Source organism: Eumetopias jubatus, unplaced genomic scaffold (assembly GCF_037043125.1).
Source record: "Eumetopias jubatus isolate StellerSeaLion01/CBP00866 unplaced genomic scaffold, mEumJub1_p1.0 scaffold_30, whole genome shotgun sequence".
Classification (NCBI taxonomy): domain Eukaryota; kingdom Metazoa; phylum Chordata; class Mammalia; order Carnivora; family Otariidae; genus Eumetopias; species Eumetopias jubatus.
The window spans coordinates 1,170,909-1,192,516 of NW_028274836.1; the positions used below are offsets into that span (position 1 = coordinate 1,170,909).

A 21,608-nucleotide genomic window follows, 5' to 3' on the forward strand; every position below is an offset into this window, starting at 1 on the left:
GTGCGCTGGGAGGGCCGGGCGCGGGTGGAAACGGGGCTGGGGCCACAGCCGCTAGAGGATGCAAGGGTGCAGAGGTGCGGGCTACAGGGGTACCTCGCGCCGGGACGCACAACTGAAGGCGGTGCGGGAGGTGCAGAGGTGGGGGCCGCGGGGGGCGCAGAACTGCAGGCGGTGGCTGGAGGTGCAGAGGTGGGGGCCGCGGGGGACGCAGAACTGCAGGCGGTGCCGGGAGGTGCAGAGGTGGGGGGCGCGGGGGGCCAGAGCTGCACGGGGTGCCGGGAGGTGCAGAGGTGGGGGCCGCGGGGGGCGCAGAACTGCAGGCGGGGCCGGGAAGGGCAGAGGTGGGGGGCGGGGGACCTTCGCCTCAGGGTGCCCCTCACCCGCACAGCCCCGGGAGGCCCCTGCGCGGAGCAGGAAGAGCGGCGGCCTGTGTGTTTATCCGAACAGCCCATCCCGATTGGTGCTAACTTAATCGTACCCGATTGGCTGAGGCACCTTCTGGAGCTTTCCAAACCTCCCCTTGATGCCATTGCCTTTGAGCGCCCTCTCAGTTTGGTTTATGAACTTGGAATCCCTTGTATTTTATTCACGTTTGTGCCTTAATGTTTCCACCCCTGTCTTTGGCTGTCCTCGTGATTTCCTGGCAAGCGGGTGACTTAGGCAGTTCGGCTGCTCTGACAAGGAAGAGGGGGACCTTGGACTAAGCCGCGCGGAAGGGCGGGGGTGTCCCCAAGGCATGCTCCTGTGGGTGAGGCGGCTGTCGGCCCAGCCCAGGCCCCTCCCTAACACCCTCCTGGCTTCCCCCACCTCCCCTGCGAGGCTCCTCCCCCACCCCCTCCCACCTCGCCTCTTAGACCCCACCCCTGCCCCATCTCCCTTCCTACCCCCCCGCACTCACTCCCCTCCCCCCCTCCGAGACTCCTCCCACCCATCCCCCAGCTACGCTGCCTACACTGCTGCAAGTCTCCTCCCCGCCCGTCCCCCCGTCTGCCTTCTCAAACCCCTCCTGTTCATTTCTCACAGCTCTCGCTTCCCAGATCCAGGCCACCTCTCCCGGAAACTTAAACATACAAAATATAAAGTATGAAGTATGGAAAAATTATCCTCATAAAGTCTCAAGTTTCGTGTTTTCAGACATATGTGTGTTCCGTTTTCTCTGTGTTAAGAGGTAAACAGGCCTACTGAGACGTTTGGAATTTATTTGCGCCCAGATGAATCGGAATTGGGCGGCCTCCAGGCTAGCGGAGAGCAGGGAGCTCCGGGGAGCTGTGGAGATGAAAGACTTAGAGGCAGAGGGGAACCGAACCGGGACGTTATTCTCGGCAGGACAGCAGGTTATTGCGAGGACATTTTCCTCGCGGGAGCGGACGGCAGGGGCGTGTCGGGCAGATTTCCTCCCTAGAGCTGATAGGGGGCGATCCTGATGACTGGTTTAAGGTTCGGTTTCGGGGGGAGCCAACACTATCATTGAGTATCGGCTTGGTGGCCTGGGGCTGGGCATACGCGTCTCCATTTGGGACCCGGTGTCTCGTTTTAACTCCCCTCCGCAATTCCCAGCCTGAGAGACACGATCAGAATTTAAGGCCCTAGCACCACTCTCCGCTACCGCTGGACTTCCGCCAGTGTTTTGAGTTGGGGTTTGGTGTGTTTGTTTGTTGATCCTATGTGACATTCACAGGCCACTGTTCCGGGCTCACATTCTGTAAACTGGTCCTTGCTTTTGTTCCTTTTCTGACACTCTGACCTCAGAGGGATCATCTACTTGGTGGTGAGCGACTGCAAACATAAACCTTTAGTGTTTGAGGGCCTACATGGCACCAGGAAAAGCTGGTTATGGTTATGATACACGACAGTGTAATTCCCAATGTGTGCCGTGCACTTCGCAGCCGTGGTCCCCAAGATCCGAATGAGTCAGGATCACGTAAGTCAAGGAAAGATCCCGTTCAAATATTTTCCTACACCAGGAGATCTGGCACAGCTGAGTCTCAGCTCCCCCCAGGACTGGGGATCCAAGTGCAGCGGGTGGTGGTGGCCACAGGGCAGACTCCTTGCTCAGCTAGGAGATCATCAAGGGCTCTCCTATTAGCAGGAACGAGTCTGGCCAGAGAGTCAAGGGATTTGGGTTGGGCAGCTCCTGGTTCAATAGCAGATTCCACAACATTTTCATGAGTTAAGGGGACGTCCCCAGTCATCACCTCCTTTGTGCTTGCTCCTAGCCAGGGGAGTAGGGATCTGCCAAAGGAAGCCAGTTTTGAATCATGATTGCCTCCTGGTCATGCCCATTTGGATCTGTGGCCCAGGACTCCCTCCCTGGTCAGCTCTAGGGAGGAAAGGTGATAGCCATGGATGCCCGTAGGCCACACAGGTGGTTTTGTTCTGGGTACCCTTGCCTTGGGTCCCTTTCTTTGTCCAGAGCCTGGATGGAAGGTGCCCCAGGTTTGGGGTTGTTAGCCAGAGGCAGGGAGATGGATCCCCAGGTGAGCCTGGCACAGTAGAGATGGAGGGGTGAGTCTGTTCCCAAGAAACTGCGGCATTGCAAATCAAGGAGGGGGTTTGGATGGGCAGAACTGCAGGTTCACCAGCATCCTGGCAAATCCAACAGATTTTGCAGGGTGGATTATCCCCCTTTGCAGTGGCTGGAAATATGTGGCCAGTGGTCTTGTCCAGCATTTACACAGGACCAGCTGTCAGGTGGAGCCTTCCTCAGTTTCGACACCTGCTGGTTTGGCAATGGCGTCAGCGATTGGGAATACTTGGTAGGGTCCTTTCAGTGAGTCTTGCTTTTGCAAGAGCATCAGAGTAAAGCAGCTAAGTGTTTTTAATGCCTGTGGGTAAAGACGTGGTGAGTGTTTCTTCGATAAGGAAATGTAATTACTTCTGTGGCATGCCACAGTATAAGGTCATAGCTGGACAATGAGCATATTGACAAATGTCTCTGAACTTTGAACAATCCCTGGAATACCTCTATTACTCACATATACACACTCGTTCAGCCTAAGGTTTGACATCATGTATTTGACAACGTTTCCTATGTAATTTAGCACTCCAAAGAAACCTAATTAATCTAACATCTTTCCTCTACAAGGTGAGAGACACATCCTTTGAGATACTCCAGGATCCTGCTTGGAAATGTCAAAGTTAGTGTAAGGTCAAAGGCTCCATTTAAAAATTTAATTTGGGGGAGGGGCGCCTGGGTGGCTCACTCGTTAAGAGTCTGCCTTCGGCTCAGGTCATGGTCCCAGGGTCCTGGGATCGAGCCCCGCATTGGGCTCCCTGCTCCTTGGGAAGCATGCTTCTCCCTCTCCCACTCCCCCTGCTTGTGTTCCCTCTCTCGCTGTCTCTGTCTGTCAAAATAAATAAATAAAATATTTAAAAAATAAAATAAAATTTGATTTGGGGGAAACGTCAAAAGGTTTGGACATTTGATTACATAGGATGACAGATTATCATGAAATAATATTTAATAATAAAATAATAAAATAATAATACTCACCCCTGTATTTGACCAAAGTGGCAATCAAGGAGGATAAAGGCGAAGACAGAAGTTTACAGAAGTGTGGACCAAACCTCCGTCTCGCACTACTGAGAAAACTGGGGTTCCCTAAGGATTCAGACACCTGATAAAGACAGTGTGAGGCAGGGCGAGGTATTTGGGTAAGACACAAAATCTTTGCTGTCTAAGCAGATGACTGAAGCTTTTAAAGAACATCATGATGGCTATAATCTCTTATTAAGAGCAGACCAGGAACACCTGGGTGGCTCCGTTGGTTAAGCATCTGCCTTTGGCTCAGGCCCTGATCTCAGGGTGCTGGGATCGAGCCCCGTGTCAGGCTCTCTGGTCAGCTGGGAGCTGCTTCTCCCTCTACCCCTCCCCCCGCCTGTGCTCTCTCTCGCTCTCTCAAATAAATAAGGAAAATCTTAAAAAAATTAAACAAAAAAAAAAGAGCAAACCAATCATCTAAGAAAACTTTGTCCCTTTGGCAGAGAAAACCAAATTCTAATTTTGTACTGTGTACTTTTTTTTAATTTTTAAAAATTTATTTTTATTGTAGTAAAATATATGTATGACATACACATATACAACCACTATCCACTTAAGCAAAAATTAAAAACACAAATTTTGCTATTATTCAGCAATTGTGCTCCTTGGTATTTATGCAAATAGGTGAAGAAGTTGTCCACGAAAAAAACCTGCATATGGATGGTAATAGCAAGGTTATCTGTAATTGCTTAAAACTTGGGAGCAACCAAGATACCCTTCAACAGAATGGATATACTATTGTACATACATACAATGAACTATTATTCAATATTAAAAAGAAATGAGCGGTCAAACCGTGAAAAACCACAGAGGAACCTTAAGTACTTATTACTGCGTAAAAGAAGCCCGTCTGAAAGGCTACAAATTGTGTGATTTCAACAATATGACGTTCTGGAAAGGGCAAAACTACAGAGACAGCAAGATCTTGCTTGCCAAGAGTTGGGGATAAATAGACAGAGTCCAGAGGATTTTTAGGGTAGTGGAAATACTTGATATGCTATTGTAATGGTGGACACAAGTCATCCTACATTTGTCCAAACACACAGAACACACAACACCGACAATGAACCCTAATGTAAACTATGAAGTTTGGGGGATGATGTGTCAGTGTGGGTTCATCAACTGTAACAAATGTACCACTCTGGAGCAGGATGCTGATTTTGGAAGGCGGCTGTGTTTGTGCAGGGTTGGAGATACATGGTAACTCTGGACTTTCTGCTTAGTTTTGCTGGGAACCTAAAACTGTTCTAAATAAATAAAGTCTATTAGATAAACTTTACTTTCTAAAATGTTACCCTTCTGGCATTGAGGACATAAATACTGAAACAACACTTAAAAACTCCCATGTTTGTTAAAAAAAAAAAAGAAAAAATTCCCATGTTTACTGACAAGAAAAAATAAGCTGATTATGTTGTTCAGGCAAAAAAACAGGTAATCCAGATGTATGCCATCAGTTATGTAAAACAAAATCAATAGATACAGAAAAACGTCTGAAGGGATACACACCAAATCGTTAACAGTGGTTTTTTATATATAGGATGGTAAGATTATGGATATTTTCTTTTCATTTGGATTTTTTTAAGTAACAAATTACTTACCTGAAAACAAACAAAAGCAAAGCGATGACATCATTGGTACACTCAGTTATTTTTTCATCTCGTTGGTCTATAAGTTGTTTGACGACAGGAGCAATACCATTAGGGATATGCACGGTTTTACACCAGAGAGTACCGCAGGTCTCAGAGTGTTCACACATACCGCAGGGCAGGCTAAGACAGTCCGAGTGGGCCGACTGGAGACCCTAATCCAAATCCTCAGAACCCGTATTACTTTACGTGGGTAAAAAAAAAGAAAAAAGTGACAATTACATTACAAAACAGAAGACGGGATTAGTTAAGGGTTCTGAGAGGGGCATGTGAAGACGGAGGCAGGGACTACAGTGATGTGGGCACAAATCCAGGAATTCTGGGGAGGCCCCCAGGAGCTAGAGGAGGTGAGCAATGGATGCTCCCCTAGGGTTCCCAGAAGACACGTGGCCCTGCTGGGTTTTCTGCCCTCCAGAACTCTCAGAGAGTAAATTTGTATTGCTTTCAGCTGCTACATTTGTAGTTCGTTAAGGCAGCCTTAGGGCAGTAACACATCAGGTGTCCCCATTTTACCAACAGCAGCCCTCGGCTGCAATTGTGCTGAATAGTCTTAGAGCTACCAGCTAACAGAACGGATTAGAACCCAGATCTTTTGCCTCCCAGGGCAGAGCGGTACTTTTCCCATTACTCAATATTTTCTAGCGCTTACTTATTCAAATGAGGGGTAATTCAAGCATCCCAATGGAAAAAACCTGCCAAAATAATTTTTGGTAAGGATTATGAAAATAAGACAATTTGCTGAACTATCTTTTAAAATATATTTATCTTGATGTTTTTAAGCCTTGCTATACATTATAAAACATAAAGAAATCTGAGAAAAACGGGATGCCATCTATGAAATGCTTCAAAATTCAAGTGATACCACTCTATTTCCAATTTATTTATTCACAAAGTGATTTCCCTTGGGCCTTGCTAATTTCTTTAAAACCTTGATTTGATTCACTTGACTAAATTCTCTCTTTTCTAGACATAAGATTCTAAAACCAGAGTGAGACCCCGTGAAAAAAAGACAGCTTCATTACCTGGAATACATGAATATTTTGCTCGAAATCCCAGTCCTTCAAGTTCTTCATCAGAACGAAACTTAATCCACACGAATCTCCCTGTTGACCTAATTAGTGCAGGGCTTTTCACACCACAGTAACGATCTGTAAGTGCAGAGAAACCAAATGGCCCATCTCGAACCTCCAAGTGGCCAAACCGACATTCCCATGATGGTTCTATATAATAATGTTCATCAAAGGTCAGCTCTATTCTTTGACGTGGAGCAGCTTCCAAAACGTAGATACACTCCTTTTTTTTTTTTTTAAAGATTTTATTTATTTGACACAGAGAGAGAGACAGCGAGAGAGGGAACACAAGCAGGGGGAGTGGGAGAGGGAGAAGCAGGCTTCCCGCGGAGCAGGGAGCCCGATGCGGGGCTCGATCCCAGGACCCTGGGACCATGACCTGAGCTGAAGGCAGACGCTTAGCGACTGAGCCACCCAGGCGCCCCAACGCAGATACACTCCTTGTTTGGTGGACTGGAGTCGGGATAATTTGGTGGGGCAAAATGACCTCCATTGCTGGTTCGAACCCAAATGCCACACTGGGTTGCAGGAATATGCTTGATCCCGATATTTTGTGCCTCTTGGGTCTTCCGGGCCACAGCAGCCCCTTCGACTGCAAGTGTTGTTGTTAATAACGCTTCCAGGGAGCAGTCGCTTCTCCGTCCGGAGCTGTGGCTACTCTCCTCTCCGATCTCCTGGTGAGTTCGTAGGTGTTCGGAATGGTTGGGTCCCTATTCGGCTGGATGCCTGAGCCCAGACGGAATCCGGGTCTCCCACTCCCCCGCCCCCCTGTACTGTGTACTGTGGATAGTAGAAGGCATTCTCGAAAAACCTCAGGAAGTCCATTCCAGTCTCGACCGCATATAACAGTCCTTTCCCGCAAACCTCCTACGACTGTTTTCCCATATGTATCCATTCGGATTTCAGCCCGTTTTTTCCTTCTCCCTTCTCATTTCACAGCAAGCCATCGCTTTACTTTCCTCACATGCATACTTTTCATACTATTTTCTTTCTCCCTTCTTATTTCTAAGTGGCTTTGTGACATATTTTTTTACAGTTTTACTTATTTAAGTGATCTCTACATCAAGGTGGGACTTGAGCTCAAGACCCTGATATGGAGAGTCGTGCACCCCTCCGACTGAGCCAGCCAGACACCCCGTTATTAGGTGTATTGATTAGAACTGTTAGCCCTCAGATTTCTCGGTTTCCAGTGAAAACTGAGGATGTGCGGACTGTCACACTGGCATGCTGTGGCCTGGGACATTTATGAATACGATTCCTGGGCGCCTGGGTGGCTCAGTTGGTTAAGCGGCTGCCTTCGGCTCAGGTCATGATCCTGGAGTCCCGGGATCGAGTCCCGCATCGGGCTCCCTGCTCAGCGGGGAGTCTGCTTCTCCCTCTGACCTTCTTCCCTCTCGTGCTCTCTCTCTACCATTCTCTCTCTCTCTCAATAAATAAATAAAAATCTTAAAAAAAAAATACGATTCCTAGTTTCTGGGAGTATATTCTTCATACCAGCTTTCAAATGTGGCTGCAAACGTGTTTACTAAGAGACCCAGATAACCTTCATTCCTCCGTAAAGAGAAGCCAGAAGTGGATAAATCTTTGTTCCGGAATTCATGATTCCGCGTTTCTCATATTTAGAAAAGATCTGGATATTCAGCAAACGCCCATCACTCAAATTATCTCAGTATGCCTGGAAGGTTTCGGACTGCCAAAAAGATTTTGGAAGCTATTCTTCTTCAGTGGACATACCATAAAGCATAATAATTGTTGAGAAGCTCATTTATAAACCATCATGTTCTTTGCATCTATTTAATTCACTTGTTCCCAAGACTTATGGTTGGATTAGCCAGGACAATCTGATGAGATATTCAGCAGCTACCCATTATCTGAATTGTGTAAAAGAAATAACGAGCTTATTTAGTAAACCTAGGCAGACTAAAAGTATTGTATTTAATATTGTCAACTCTAAAGAAATGCCTTTTTTAGTTAAACCAACAAATTTCAGCTAGCTTGCATATACCAATGATGATCCTAAATTGCATGAACTAGAAAAATATGTTTCCTGGGTCTCCTGGGTGGCTCAGGCTGTGATCCTGGGGTCCTGGGATCGAGCCCCGCATCGGGCTCCCTGCTCGGTGGGGTCTCCCCCTGCTTGTGTTCCCTCTCTCGCTGTGTCTCTCTCTGTCAAATAAATAAATAAAATCTTAAAAAAAAAAAGAAAAATATGTTTCTGAGAGTGTACTTGATCTTTATAAATGCTTGTTTGCCTCTCAGCCAATTACATAGACCAGTTTACAAATTCACTTTGGCACTACCATCCAGAGGTAGAAAAATATCACACATTTATAACGTGCATACATTGACACACAAAAACATACAGGCAGAGGCAAACAGATCCTACAGTCTTCACTCTAAAATTTTAACCGTGAGACAGGATAATGTAAACTCTCTAGTTTCTAAAACGACAGGTGGATCCAATTTATGTTTCTGGCAGATGTTATGTTTATGTGCTCAGATGGCAGATTGCCAAAGCTTTCCACTACTTTGTACGTGTGGAAGAGGTTTTTAGGATTTTTATTTGCCTCGACAATGAATCTCAGGGGGGTGTGGACTTGATTTTGAGCAAGAAACCTTTTATAACGCTTTGTATTTTTAGAAGCCTCCTTCTTCTCTTCCCTTCAGTGTCAGGGGTCTCTGGGCAGTGTTTTGGTCATGTCCTGGGGTGTTCACAATCCAAAGACACGGTAATATGGTCATCTCCAAGGGACACAGGAAGAATGCAAGTTTCCTCCTAGGAGTTTGGGGTGTATTCGTCCATTATCAGAACTCTAGGGTAATTACTATTTAAATTTTTCCTTCCGCGCAGGACAGTTCTGTTTCCAAAGTCCTAATCTTTTACGGTGTCTGCAAGCATTTTGAGATGAATAGCAGACATTTGGGGAACCGTAAAGATAGGTGGACGCGTAATTGTTTCTAGAGCTGTGTTTCTGGTTTTGCAAAGATTTGCCAGATGAGGACAGTGGATGGTGTAACAGCCTGAGTGATATCAAGGAGCTGACCCAGCCATCCAACAACATCACCCTCACTTTGCCTCTTGATATCAGGGAGATCCCCAACTGCAATGGAAAGCAAAGGATTCCTATGTTCCAGATTTTACCTGAGGAGAGAAGGCCTAAAACAAAGTTCCTACCGGACTCTGAATATCAGGTTCCAGTTTGGCCAGCCTGTGACCACGGAGCCACATTTTAAAAAAATCCCTTTGCATATCTTGTCAGGTTTCAGGTGGGGCAAACAGTAGATATTCTTGGCGATATTAAACAGCCCTTTGGACGCAAGGGGGGGTCCCCAAAGAGCATGCAAAATATGCGACCCTCCCGAGATGCACAGCCGCTCCCAAAGAAAGGAAGATTTGGACAATTTTCCCTAAAGCTGGTGACAGTGGGTGGGACCCCGGCTGCAAATGGACCACAACCGGCCATATTTTGGGGTCCTCAACCTGACAGCTGCCAAACCAAGTTCCCAGGACACAAAACAAGACAAACGTAAGGCACTAGTTGTCCCTGGGAGAGAAAGGACTGACAATCTATGGGTACCCGACTGCAAATCCACAAGTCACCATTCCAAGATCTCAGTTTTACAAATGTGATTCTCCTGCTGACCCAAATTTGGAAAAGAAGGGAGGATGTGAAATTTTACCTACCTCTCTCGACCAAGCACCGCAGGTGGAGGTCTGGTAAGATTTCTCAGCCTGTGCCGGCTTCTGCCTTCTTTCCCAGGACCTCGTCTGTCTGCAGATTCTGGAGCGAGTGAGGCGTCTCAGCGAGTGTCAACTGTAACGGAAGAAAAACAACTTTCTGTCTAGCTTTTACGGTGAGTGCTTGGCTGAGACCCCTTTTGTTCTGGGACACCTCATAATGGACGAGCTCATCTAGGAGAAAAGTTCTCCACGGTGGCCACTGTGTCTCAGGATTATCTTTGGACATCCAGATGGCCAACAGACACATGGAAAGATGCTCAACATCACCTAGCATGAAGAAGTGCAAATCAAAACCAGGATGAGCTATCACCTCACACCGGTCACAATGGCTAGAAATAACAACTCAGGAAACAACCCAAGAAACGACAGATGTTGGCGGGGATGCGGAGAAACTGGAACCCTCCTACACTGTTGGTGGGAATGCAAGCTGGTGCAGCTACTCTGGAAAACAGTGTGGAAGTTCCCCCAAAAATTAACAATAGAGCTACCCTATGACCCAGCAATTGCCCTATTGGCTAATTTACCCTAAAGATACAGATGTAGTGAAAAGAAGGGCCATATGCACCCCAATGTTCATAGCAGCAATGTCTGCAATAGCCAAACTCTGGAAAGAGCCGAAATGCCCTTCAACAGATGAATGGATAAAGAAGATGTGGTCCATATATACAATGGAATATTACTCAGCCATCAGAAAGGATGAATACCCAACTTTTACATCCACATGGATGGGACTGGAGGAGATTATGCTAAGTGAAATAAGTCAAGAGAGAAAGTCAATTATCATATGGTTTCAGTCATATGTGAAAGTCAAGAAAAAAGCAAAGTGGCAAAGGAAAATAAGATACAAACCAAGAAACAGACCCTTAACTACACAGAATAAGCTGAGGGTGACCAGAGGGGAGGTGGGCAGGGTGATGGGGGAACCAGGTGATGGGGATGAAGGAGGGCACTTGTGATGAGCACCGGGGGTTGGATGGAAGTACAACAGTGAGTCACTATACTGTGCTCCTGGATCTAATATTACCCCGCATGTTAACTAACTGGAATTAGAATAAAAACTTCAAAAAAGAAAGAAGATGATGTTTGGTATGGTTAACCTGCTTGTTCAGCCTTTAAACAAACTTTGATTCACCTGAGGCCTCACACTGGACCAAGCCCAACCTCAGTCGCACCCAATCCAACCCCAGACCGTGCCAGGTTTGTACGTTGGGCCCAGTCTGACTTCAGCCGTTTTCTGGTCTGGAAGCTCATAACACAAAAGCTCAGACCAGAACAAGAGCAGGGCTTCTCCACGACCACCAGGCGTGGCAAGACAGTGGTGGGCTCAGATTCAGCTCCCTGACCTGGTCCCACCTCTGCTGCCATGGTCCCCCGTCTCTCAGTCACCCCTGGAGATGCGCTTTGATCGCAGATCGATCCACTCTCTTCTGCCTGCTGAAATCCTGCGGAATGAGCACAGACGACGCTTTGGCCAACCCGAGGTCGAAACCCAGTCTCCTTGCACAGGATGTGGGGCAGTACCCGTCTCAGCCGGATGCTGCACAAGTGGGCCCAGAGCCCCCATCCCCGTGAGGAGTAGGGCAGCACTTTGGAGGGGTGGGTGCCCAGCCTCCTGCCGAGGGAGGTTCGGCAAATAAGTCTTAAAAAAAAAAGAGAGAGAGAAGAAATCTGAACTGGACTTACGTGTCCAGACTGTAGAGTTTTCCTTTGACCACTCTGTGTCCTCTCCCTCCCTCCCTCTCAGACAATCTCGGCTTGCCCTACACTGTTCCATCTGTCAGAACGCCATGTTGCTCCTGGCCCCAGGTGCTGCGACAAACACCACCGACCGGGCCACTTGAACAACAGGCATTCATCCTCAGGGTTCTGGGGGCTGGAAGTCCAAGACCAGGTACCAGCCAGGTGGGTTCCTGATGGGGTCTCTCTTCCAGGCTTGCAGAGGGCCCCCTTCTCACCACGTCCTCACATGGAACAGAGAGAAGCAAGTACTGTCCTGGCTCTTTTTTTTTTTTTTAAAGATTTTATTTATTTATTTGACAGAGAGACACAGCGAGAGAGGGAACACAAGCAGGGGGAGTGGGAGAGGGAGAAGCAGGCTTCCCACGGAGCAGGGAGCCCGACGCGGGGCTCGATCCCGGGACCCTGGGTCCATGACCTGAGCCGAAGGCGGACGCACAATGACTGAGCCACCCAGGCGCCCCACGTCCTAGCTCTCCTTATAAGGACACTAACCCCACCACAGGGGCCCCAGCGCCATGACCTCCTATAACCTTACTCTCCTCCCAAAGGCCCCAGCTCCTGACATCAATCCACTGGGGATTAGGGTTTCAACACATGCGTTTGGGGAAGACACACACATCCAGTCCATAGTACCGGCCCAGGAGAGCCTGGTCCTGACTTTCTGGCACTAACCAGCCACTCTGTGGGGGTAGAGGGACTCCCGAAACTTAGCACCTACACAGAAACACAGCCTCTTACTCGAGGCCGTGCCTAGAAACACTCACCTCCTCTCCCACACCCCAAGGAAGCCAAGAACCCCCAGCAGGACCTGTGGAGGACCAGCGTTCCAAGGGCTGGCAGGACCAGGGCGGGTGCAGGGACTGCGGGTGACAAGGGGTAGGCCCACGACCCCCACCCCCGCATGGGGCCTGCAGGTTGAGGGAAACCCAGGGCCAGCTCCATTGGCCAGCAACCTGAGCCCACGCCAGGGCTGCCCCGAGAAGCGCCCCGAGATCGCCTCGATGCCCTGCTGTGGGCATCCTACAAGTCTCGGTAGTCTCTGGACAAGATGCCGAGATTCTCATTTTGCACCAGTTCCTGAAAATCCTGTCACTGGTTCTCTGACATACTCAAAGCACGTCCCCCCCAAACCTCCAGCTCCTCAGTCGCAGAAACGCTTTCCTCCCTGACATCGCAAACATGTTAACAGCCCCAGTGCCTGCCTCCCATGAGCCCCAGCTGAGACAGAAAGACCGCCTCTGAATGGGGAGTTTCGAGAATACGTCAGAGAGATCTGAGCCAACTAAATCTGCAGGCAAAAGGAGAGCAGTTCCTGCTTGGAGTGCACCTCCTGGGTGAGATCAAGCCTCAGACCTCTTCCAGTGGTGCTGGGGGCCTAGATGAATCATCTCTATGCATTACCCATTACATCGCCCAGAGAACACGGTAACGATGTCCGCAAAAGTGGTTTGGATAGATGATGCAGAAACAAGCTCTTTTTCTATTTTCGTAAGTGCCTTGTATTCAAAGACTTTATCTTCCTAGTGGAATCCGCGATTGTGGAAGTCGGTGCGATTTCATCGATAATACCATCTTTCTACCGCAGGAGAAATTATACAACGTCTGACTTTTTTTTTTTTTTTTTGGCCAGGAACTTAAATACAGAGCAATGCATCTGTGTTTTAATATTTTTCTTCTACACACCACATCACAGTGGTGTTCCTTCCTTCTACAAAATGAAAGAAAGGTCCCTATCCAAAAATTTTCCAACTCTAGGTTGCAGTTGGCTTGGTGCCTGGTACCAGTCAACCTGATTTCCAGGGTCAGCTCCTGCCTCACGGGCTGCTTAACTTGGGACATATTTTCTCCAGCCTTCTGCTACCCATCTGTAAGATGGGGTTGATAATAGTGCAGTCCTGGAAAGGCTGTTATGGGCACCACATTGAATTAGGTATTTAATAAACGGTTACCTATCTCCTAATGAGCTCCATAGAAATATTTGTTAAATCAATTATATATCTTTAAGGTAAAGAGATAAAATGGTTTAATGCTGAGTATGTCCAAAGCAGCTCAGGGCACCCAAATGTCAAGAGGCCCATGGACCTCAGAGAACTTATTTGCATATGGAGGGCATTTGTGTTGGTATCTGGAAGGTATCTTGTTAACTGCTCTGAAGCTGTGAGCCATTTTGTCCTGGGGGTACCGTTAGGTTTCCTGGCCTGCTTGGAGAATGCCCTGGGTGGCTAAGGTGGCCAGAGAAGTGACCCCCTGAACAGAGCTGTTTGAAATACAGATTCTGAGTCAATACCTTTGAGGTGGAGCCCAAGATTCTGCATTTCTAACGAGCTTCCCAGGTGATGCTGAAGTAAGTGAGAAATGTGAATTCTGAACACCTTTTCTTTCCCTCTTGGCATTTAACATATAGGGAAACTTAACTCATGTTTATAGGAATTAATCTGGTAACTTCTGATAAAAACAGGACAAAAGGTCCAAAATGGAGTGCCTCATGCTAAGCTTCTGGTCAGCTAACCAAGACTTAATTTATGGAAAGTGTTAGCTCTCCCAGAATGCTGTCAGTCAGGAATTCCCTGATCAGCTCTAGTGAGGTAATTGGTCTGATAGCCCCCTGCCATCCTGGAAAAGGAAAGGGACCTTGCAATATTGCTTTCTTTGCTTCGCGTGAGTTCTTGTTCACACTCAGTTCTGCCTATACACGTTTTTCAGTTTGTACAGCTCCTTGGAACTCCTTTCTATCTGTTAAATTGGGTGCTGCCTGATTCTAATCAATTTTTGCTCAAATACATTCTTAACATGTTTAACAGGCCTTGGCTTATCATTTAACAGGTCTACAAGCCTGTGTTCTGATGCCTAGAGAACAATAGCACTTACCTGCAGGATTTTTTTTTTTTTTAAGGTTTATTTATTTGAGAGCGAGAGCGGGTCCTCACGTGTGCCCACCATTGGGGGGGCAGGGGAGAGAATTTTCAAGTAGACTCCCCACTGACATGGAGACTGTTGCGGGGCTCAATCCCACCACCCAGAGATCACGACCCCAGATCCCCACCTGAGCCGAAACCAAGAGTCCAGCTCAACCCACTGCGCCAGGCAGGTGCCTCCAACCGTCGGACGTTTTGGCAGACTAGATGAGCTCCCATGTATCAAGCACTTAGCATGTACCTGTCACTTCAAAGGGGAGTCGTCAGCGTTGAAATTAACAATGTGAAGGAGAGGGCGCCTGGGTGGCTCAGTTGGTTGGGCGACTGCCTTCGGCTCAGGTCGTGATCCTGGAGTCCCGGGATCGAGTCCCGCATCGGGCTCCCTGCTCGGCGGGGAGTCTGCTTCTCCCCCTGACCCTCTTCCCTCTCATGCTTTCTATCTCTCATTCTCTCTCTCGCAAATAAATAAATGAAATCTTAAAAAAAAAGACAAAAAAACAATTTGAAGGACTTTTTCCCTTGAAACGGATTCATTTCCTCCCTCCGGTTGAACGCCTGCCCTGTAGCTACACTTCCAATACGAGTACCTTAATGAATTTTCGGTGTTTTCTAAAGAGCCCTTTGCATTTGCTCATGAACTCTTACACTGGCCTCTTGGGGTGGGGGTGGGGCGATATGATGGGAAATAGTTAAATTTTTCCCCATTCCCCTCTGCTCAGTAAGTATCAGCTTCTCCTCCCCAGCCTTTGGCCTCAGAATTGTGTTTGCCCTTGGCCGGAGAAGATGGAGACGCGGGGTTAAACCGGTTTTTATTTCCGTATTTTGGCGTCCTTTTTCCGGTTCCTATTTTGTCCCATCCAGAACCTACCACTAGACAAAGAGCCCTCTCCCGGCTGGCACGAAGATCCTCAGACCTGACTCCCGCGCGCGGCACACGCGTCTTCCGATTGGTCGGATTACCGTCCAATAGGAGAGAAGACCGGCGTCTGCTATTTACATAAATTCCTAGCGGTCCCGGCGGCGCAGCCGGCCGTCCAATCGGATTCCAGCGATTTGGAGCCTTCATTTGAATATGGAGACCATAAATAGCGCTGCCGGAGCCGCCCGCGCGCCTCTGGGCGCCGTCCCGCCGCCGCCCCGCCAGCCATGCCCGAGCCGTCCCGCTCGGCGCCCGCGCCCAAGAAGGGCTCCAAGAAGGCCGTCACCAAGGCGCAGAAGAAGGACGGCAAGAAGCGCAAGCGCAGCCGCAAGGAGAGCTACTCCATCTACGTGTACAAGGTGCTGAAGCAGGTGCACCCCGACACCGGCATCTCGTCCAAGGCCATGGGCATCATGAACTCGTTCGTCAACGACATCTTCGAGCGCATCGCCAGCGAGGCGTCGCGCCTGGCGCATTACAACAAGCGCTCGACCATCACGTCCCGCGAGGTGCAGACGGCCGTGCGCCTGCTGCTGCCCGGGGAGCTGGCGAAGCACGCCGTGTCCGAGGGCACCAAGGCCGTCACCAAGTACACCAGCTCCAAGTGAGGCGCGCCCGGCGCCCCGGAACCCAAAGGCTCTTTTCAGAGCCACCTCTGTGCTCAGAAAAGAGCGTGCCACCCGGTCTAATCTAGTGCTGCTCCATGGGGGTCCTGGGGCACTGGAGTGCGCGACGGGGCGCAAGACTTGTCTAAAGCTGAATTCCTCTAAAGGCGTGTATCCCGCAAAGGCCTCTCGCCTCAGTCTCCACCGAGCCAGCAGCGGCAGAGGGAGCGCGCCCTTGGCTTTATAAAGGCGGGGGCCCGGTGGGGTGAGGGCGCGCGTCACCTCCAGGAAGTCCTCAGGCCACCCTCCCCAGCAGCACCACCCCCCCGCCCCGGTCCCTGAATGGGTGAGGTCGGGGTGCGCTGGGCGCGATGGTAGTGAGGCTCCGGGTGTTGTGCGGCTTTGGTGGTGGCGTCCTTCCCTGGCCCCACTGGGCACCAGGAGCTTCTGGCCACAGCTCCCTCAAGCAGTGTTGAGTTGAAGCAGCTTTTTATGGGCATCGAGCGTTTCTGTTGCAAAAATCAAAACGGCGGGAGCGCAGATCGTGGCCTCCGAACTCCTACTCCGCCAAAAATCCTTCCTATTAGGATACCGCTATTTCCTTTTTCGAAAAACGTGTATACTTTTAACATAAGCCTAGTAAGCGGCCAAATATCCTTTTTATTGTGTTCATTAGTTCCAGATGTGTTTAATATTTTATCAGTATCTGTGTAACACCCAGTGGAAAGAGCCTTTTTAACAAAACGAATGGAGGGCATTTAAGGAAAACAAAACAAAAACAAATAGGTAAATGTTACGCAAAGGGGATAAAATGTGCCTGCTTCATAACTGAAACATCCGGCTCCCTGGCCCTAAAAACGTCTGGTACTGGTGACTCCCGACGTACAAAGCACACCTCCAAGAGCACCCTAGTCTCCGAAAGCCAGCAGGCCTCCCAGGATCTGGGTGGAAGCCTTGGTTCCCTCAGGCGGGCCTTGGCCTGATTCCTGTGCCCTAGGGGCCTCACACCATCTCTGGTGACTGCCACACCTCCTTCAGCATTTAACCTATTACACAGTAAGCTGTTTGTTTGCTTTCTTATTAAAGGGATAGCCCCTCCCACTCAAAATTGACTTGAAATTTTTAGCTGAGATGGAGGGTCGGGAGAGTTTCTTAAAGGCGCCTCAGGTAAGATACCTGTGAAATCCCTCCAGTGCCTTCCAGATCTAAGCGTTTACTTCCTTATCTCAAGCCCGGAGAATTCTTCCATTGTGTTGGGTCCTCCCTCTCCGAGCCTATGTGCTGTCAGTACCCAGCGAGCCTCTTGCTCCCACCTCCAGCTTAACGTAAATCACGTTTCTCTTGCTCTGTTGTAGCAGTATTACAAACGTGGGCTCTCTATTCAATCTGCCTCCATTTTCTTGATTTATAAATTCTCAACAGCAGGGACTCTCACCCTGCATCTCCCGTAACAGATTCCCTGGGAGGAGAGGGCCCAATCGGGCCCATGCTCCGACCGGGGCTGTGGGGCTGGCTGTCTGCAGCCTCCACCATACTGTTGAGCACATAGAGGCAGTCGTCTTTTTTTTTTTTCTTCATGCTAATGAAGTGTGTGTGCCAGAGCCCCGAAAAGACTGAGAAATTAATCTGCATTTTGCATTACCCACAACAAAACATTCGCATACTGTTGTATTTGGGATTTACTTTCCTTTTTTATTTTTGTTGCCTACTGCTAGCAATTTCACACACTGGTGGAGACGAGTTTCATTTCATTAAACCTATGTCTTAAGCTCATTATGCAGGCAGAGAATCACGTGGGTCCGGGAGACTAGTTTCCTGTTGCCTCATGAAGATGCTGACTCCTAATCTACCTGGGTAGTGGGCTGAGGGATCAGACACAATCAGGAGGCCCCTGCTTCATAGTGGAGGGCTGGATTCTGCAGTGTTCAGTATGAATCATACATCTCTTAAAATTAAAGGTGTCGATTCTGATGATACCTCACCCGTTTTCAAATGCTGGGATAACTAGGAATGATAGAATGGAGTAAAATAGCCATGACAAAATTTCTGTCACTATGGGTTTTTGGGTGTTTTGTTTTGTTTTGTCTGTAAATACTGGTTCAGAGCATGTGTCTAAAAAAGAAAGTAAAGGGTAAGCCAGGATGCACAGCGGTATCACTCTAACCATAACAATACTGTATGTGCCTATCGAGGCATAAACTGAACGAATGCAGGGAGCATCACCACCAATCTCACTGAATGACGTAGGTTGCACCAAGATTAAATTCTGATTGTTTGAGGATTACAATTATCTATCTTTGATAACTGTGTACCAAAATTATGTTTTCATCCATTGCGCACTGCCCAGGTGATTTTTTAAGTATTTTTAAAACTTCAATTTACATAACTTTTATTAATTTTTTTTTTGGATAAGGAAAGGTAGTAGATAAAACAATTAAAAACATATCTTACATTTGGATGAAAATCTGAGAGGTGCAATGGGTATGAGTTCAGGGAGAAAAAAAGGATCATCTAGACCATCTCAGTGTTAACGAAGAATTTGATCGTGTGTTGTATGAATTGATTATGGTATCGAATTACTATTTCAATAAATACCTTGAAAAGATTGATGTGATCACCTATATCTCAATCAAAAAATTTTTGAAAATGTGTAACAGCTCAAGAACTTTACAAATATTCCAACGTTTCTTGGAAAATTTTTGTTGGTAACGTCCTGTGTTGGGATTTGCATCCTTGTTAACTATTAGAACTAAGGATAAAAGTATTTTAGATGTCAACTGAAAAACATGAGATTTTAAATCCCTTTAGATTGGACCCACGCAGAAGGAATGGGTGGGTGGGCTTCCAGCCGCTGGGGCGGAGGACGCCCGGGTGGCGACGTTCCCTCCAGACCCTCCCGCCCAGCCCGATACCCGACCGGCCTCCTCCCGAGAGACGGTTTGCAGAAACACGACTGTTCTCTTTCATTGTGTATCAATGCCACCACCTTCCAATACATCTAAGACTCAAACACGCTCAAGGCAGCGATTAAAAATCCCTTGTTTACAAATAAGAAGAGCAAAGTGAAGGAAAAGGCAAAGCGATGTCTTTTCCCAAGTGAAGACTCTTCGTGCCACAGCGCTTTCTCGGACCAAGAGAACACTTTCCAAATTAAATGTCATAAATTCAAAGAAAGGGGGAATTCTACGTCACTGACGCTTCACAGAATATAATAACAAAGTCGCTGAAAGGGGAAGGAGCCAATTTGTTCAGAAAAGGAGGCATTACAGAGAAAGGGAATTGTTGTCCTGAGCCATCCCCGCAGCAGGAAGTGGCTTATCACATCTGGCTCCCGCGCACAGGACGCTGCCGTCTCCCTCTCGGTTCCAACGCCGCTGCAAGATCCAGCCACGCAAATATCCTCCCGGAAATGTCCCCTGCTTGAGAATAAAGATGTCCGGTCCAGGCAGGGATGCAGCTCCAGGCGCCACCGCCCGGGCTGCGCAACAACCAAGTCCTCAGCTCCGGAGTCCATTCATCAGGGACACCGGGGAAGGAAGGCTCGCATGAGGTCCTTACGGAAGCAATGACCCGCGCCCTTCACCCACAGGGGCACGCCACGCGCGGACCGTGCGCGGCCTGGGAGTCCACGCGCGCAAACGCCGGGGATACGCTCTGCAGCCACCAGAGGACGCAGAGCTCAAGGGTCCTACTTCGACTAACGATGCATTGATAGCCCCCAAGGGGAGGGTGGACACGGGATCCTTGGTCGCACTGGCCACGGCCACCATCCCAGACCTCCGTAAAGAACACTTACACATTCTTCCTCTCTGCTCACGTACGCACAGGCGCGCGCACACACAAACCCGATAACCAGGAAACGGACGCACACAACGGAATTGGTTCACATGACAACCCTTCACCGTGTTCGAAACCCTTTTTCGATTGTGTGGGTGGCTCTGAAAAGAGCCTTTGGGTTCCGGGGCGCCGGGCGCGCCTCACTTGGAGCTGGTGTACTTGGTGACGGCCTTGGTGCCCTCGGACACGGCGTGCTTGGCCAGCTCCCCGGGCAGCAGCAGGCGCACGGCCGTCTGCACCTCGCGGGACGTGATGGTCGAGCGCTTGTTGTAATGCGCCAGGCGCGACGCCTCGCTGGCGATGCGCTCGAAGATGTCGTTGACGAACGAGTTCATGATGCCCATGGCCTTGGACGAGATGCCGGTGTCGGGGTGCACCTGCTTCAGCACCTTGTACACGTAGATGGAGTAGCTCTCCTTGCGGCTGCGCTTGCGCTTCTTGCCGTCCTTCTTCTGCGCCTTGGTGACGGCCTTCTTGGAGCCCTTCTTGGGCGCGGGGGCCGACTTGGACGGATCAGGCATGATGGCAGACCTCTCCAAACAAAAGGAGCCCACGTCCTGAGGAACTGTATTTATACGTCCTGTATGCAAATGAAGGATCCAGAGTTCCTCGTTTCTGATAGGCTCAAGTGCCGCGCAACGTCACTACCTGAAAAGGCGCATGCAAATTAGGGGGATGGAGGCCTCCTTTTCTGATTGGCCACCATTGCTATCCAATCGGGCGAGGCCGGCTTGACTACCTCCGAACCATATATAAGGGCTCACAGAGGCCAGTACCTTCGTTACTTTGCCGGGGTTTTTCGGCTTCTTCTTTCCCTGACACCCGTCTTGGAAATGTCCGGCCGAGGCAAGCAGGGCGGCAAGGCGCGCGCCAAGGCCAAGTCGCGCTCCTCGCGGGCCGGCCTTCAATTCCCCGTGGGTCGCGTGCACCGCCTGCTCCGTAAAGGCAACTACTCGGAGCGTGTCGGGGCCGGCGCCCCCGTGTACCTGGCGGCCGTGCTCGAGTACCTGACGGCCGAGATCCTGGAGCTGGCGGGCAACGCGGCGCGCGACAACAAGAAGACGCGCATCATCCCGCGCCACCTGCAGCTGGCCATCCGCAACGACGAGGAGCTCAACAAGCTGCTGGGCCGCGTGACCATCGCGCAGGGCGGCGTCCTGCCCAACATCCAGGCCGTGCTGCTGCCCAAGAAGACTGAGAGCCACCACAAGGCCAAGGGCAAGTGAGGCTGCGGAGGCGGGCTGGCAGCGGCCGTGCGCCCCGGGCGCCCCGTGACACCAAAGGCTCTTTTCAGAGCCACCCACAGTCTCGAGAAAAGAGCCGCACTGAGCACGCATCCTTTCCTTGTTTTAGGACTGCGTTCTCGCGGGCGCACGGGGAGCCGGGCCCGAGGCACGATCCGGGCGAGCCTACGCGCGCGGTGGGCTCCCGCGTCCGTTTGCCGCAGGAAATGCCAGCGGACACGTGTCTGCCGTCTGCCTTTGAATCTCATCCCCACGCCTCGGGCTCGGTCCGGGTCATCGTGAGGGTATCTGTTCCCGCGGCTAACCGCTGCCTTCGGCTGCGCAGAGTGTCATGCGGTCACATCTAGAC

At 49.5% G+C, this 21,608-nt stretch overlaps 3 protein-coding genes across 3 annotated transcripts; 2 read left to right on the forward strand and 1 right to left on the reverse strand.

The window, feature by feature from the left end:
- Nucleotides 1–15,800: 15,800 nt before the first annotated feature.
- LOC114201989 (histone H2B type 1-F/J/L-like) lies at nt 15,801–16,333 on the forward strand. Its single transcript, XM_028094975.2, has one exon. The coding sequence runs from the start codon at nt 15,801–15,803 to the stop codon at nt 16,179–16,181; it is 381 nt and encodes a 126-aa protein (XP_027950776.1). The 3' UTR covers nt 16,182–16,333.
- Nucleotides 16,334–18,550: 2,217 nt separating this feature from the next.
- On the reverse strand, nt 18,551–20,575 carry H2BC26 (H2B clustered histone 26). Its single transcript, XM_028094976.2, has one exon. The coding sequence runs from the start codon at nt 20,534–20,536 to the stop codon at nt 20,156–20,158; it is 381 nt and encodes a 126-aa protein (XP_027950777.1). The 5' UTR covers nt 20,537–20,575; the 3' UTR covers nt 18,551–20,155.
- A 211-nt stretch (nt 20,576–20,786) lies between these two features.
- H2AC25 (H2A clustered histone 25) lies at nt 20,787–21,322 on the forward strand. Its single transcript, XM_028094978.2, has one exon. The coding sequence runs from the start codon at nt 20,849–20,851 to the stop codon at nt 21,239–21,241; it is 393 nt and encodes a 130-aa protein (XP_027950779.1). The 5' UTR covers nt 20,787–20,848; the 3' UTR covers nt 21,242–21,322.
- The last annotated feature ends 286 nt before the right edge of the window (nt 21,323–21,608 follow it).

Coding starts and splice junctions, on each gene's coding strand:
- H2BC26 (XM_028094976.2), bottom strand. CDS start 20,536: ATGCCTGATCCGTCCAAGTCGGCCCCCGCGCCCAAGAAGGGCTCCAAG.
- LOC114201989 (XM_028094975.2), top strand. CDS start 15,801: ATGCCCGAGCCGTCCCGCTCGGCGCCCGCGCCCAAGAAGGGCTCCAAG.
- H2AC25 (XM_028094978.2), top strand. CDS start 20,849: ATGTCCGGCCGAGGCAAGCAGGGCGGCAAGGCGCGCGCCAAGGCCAAG.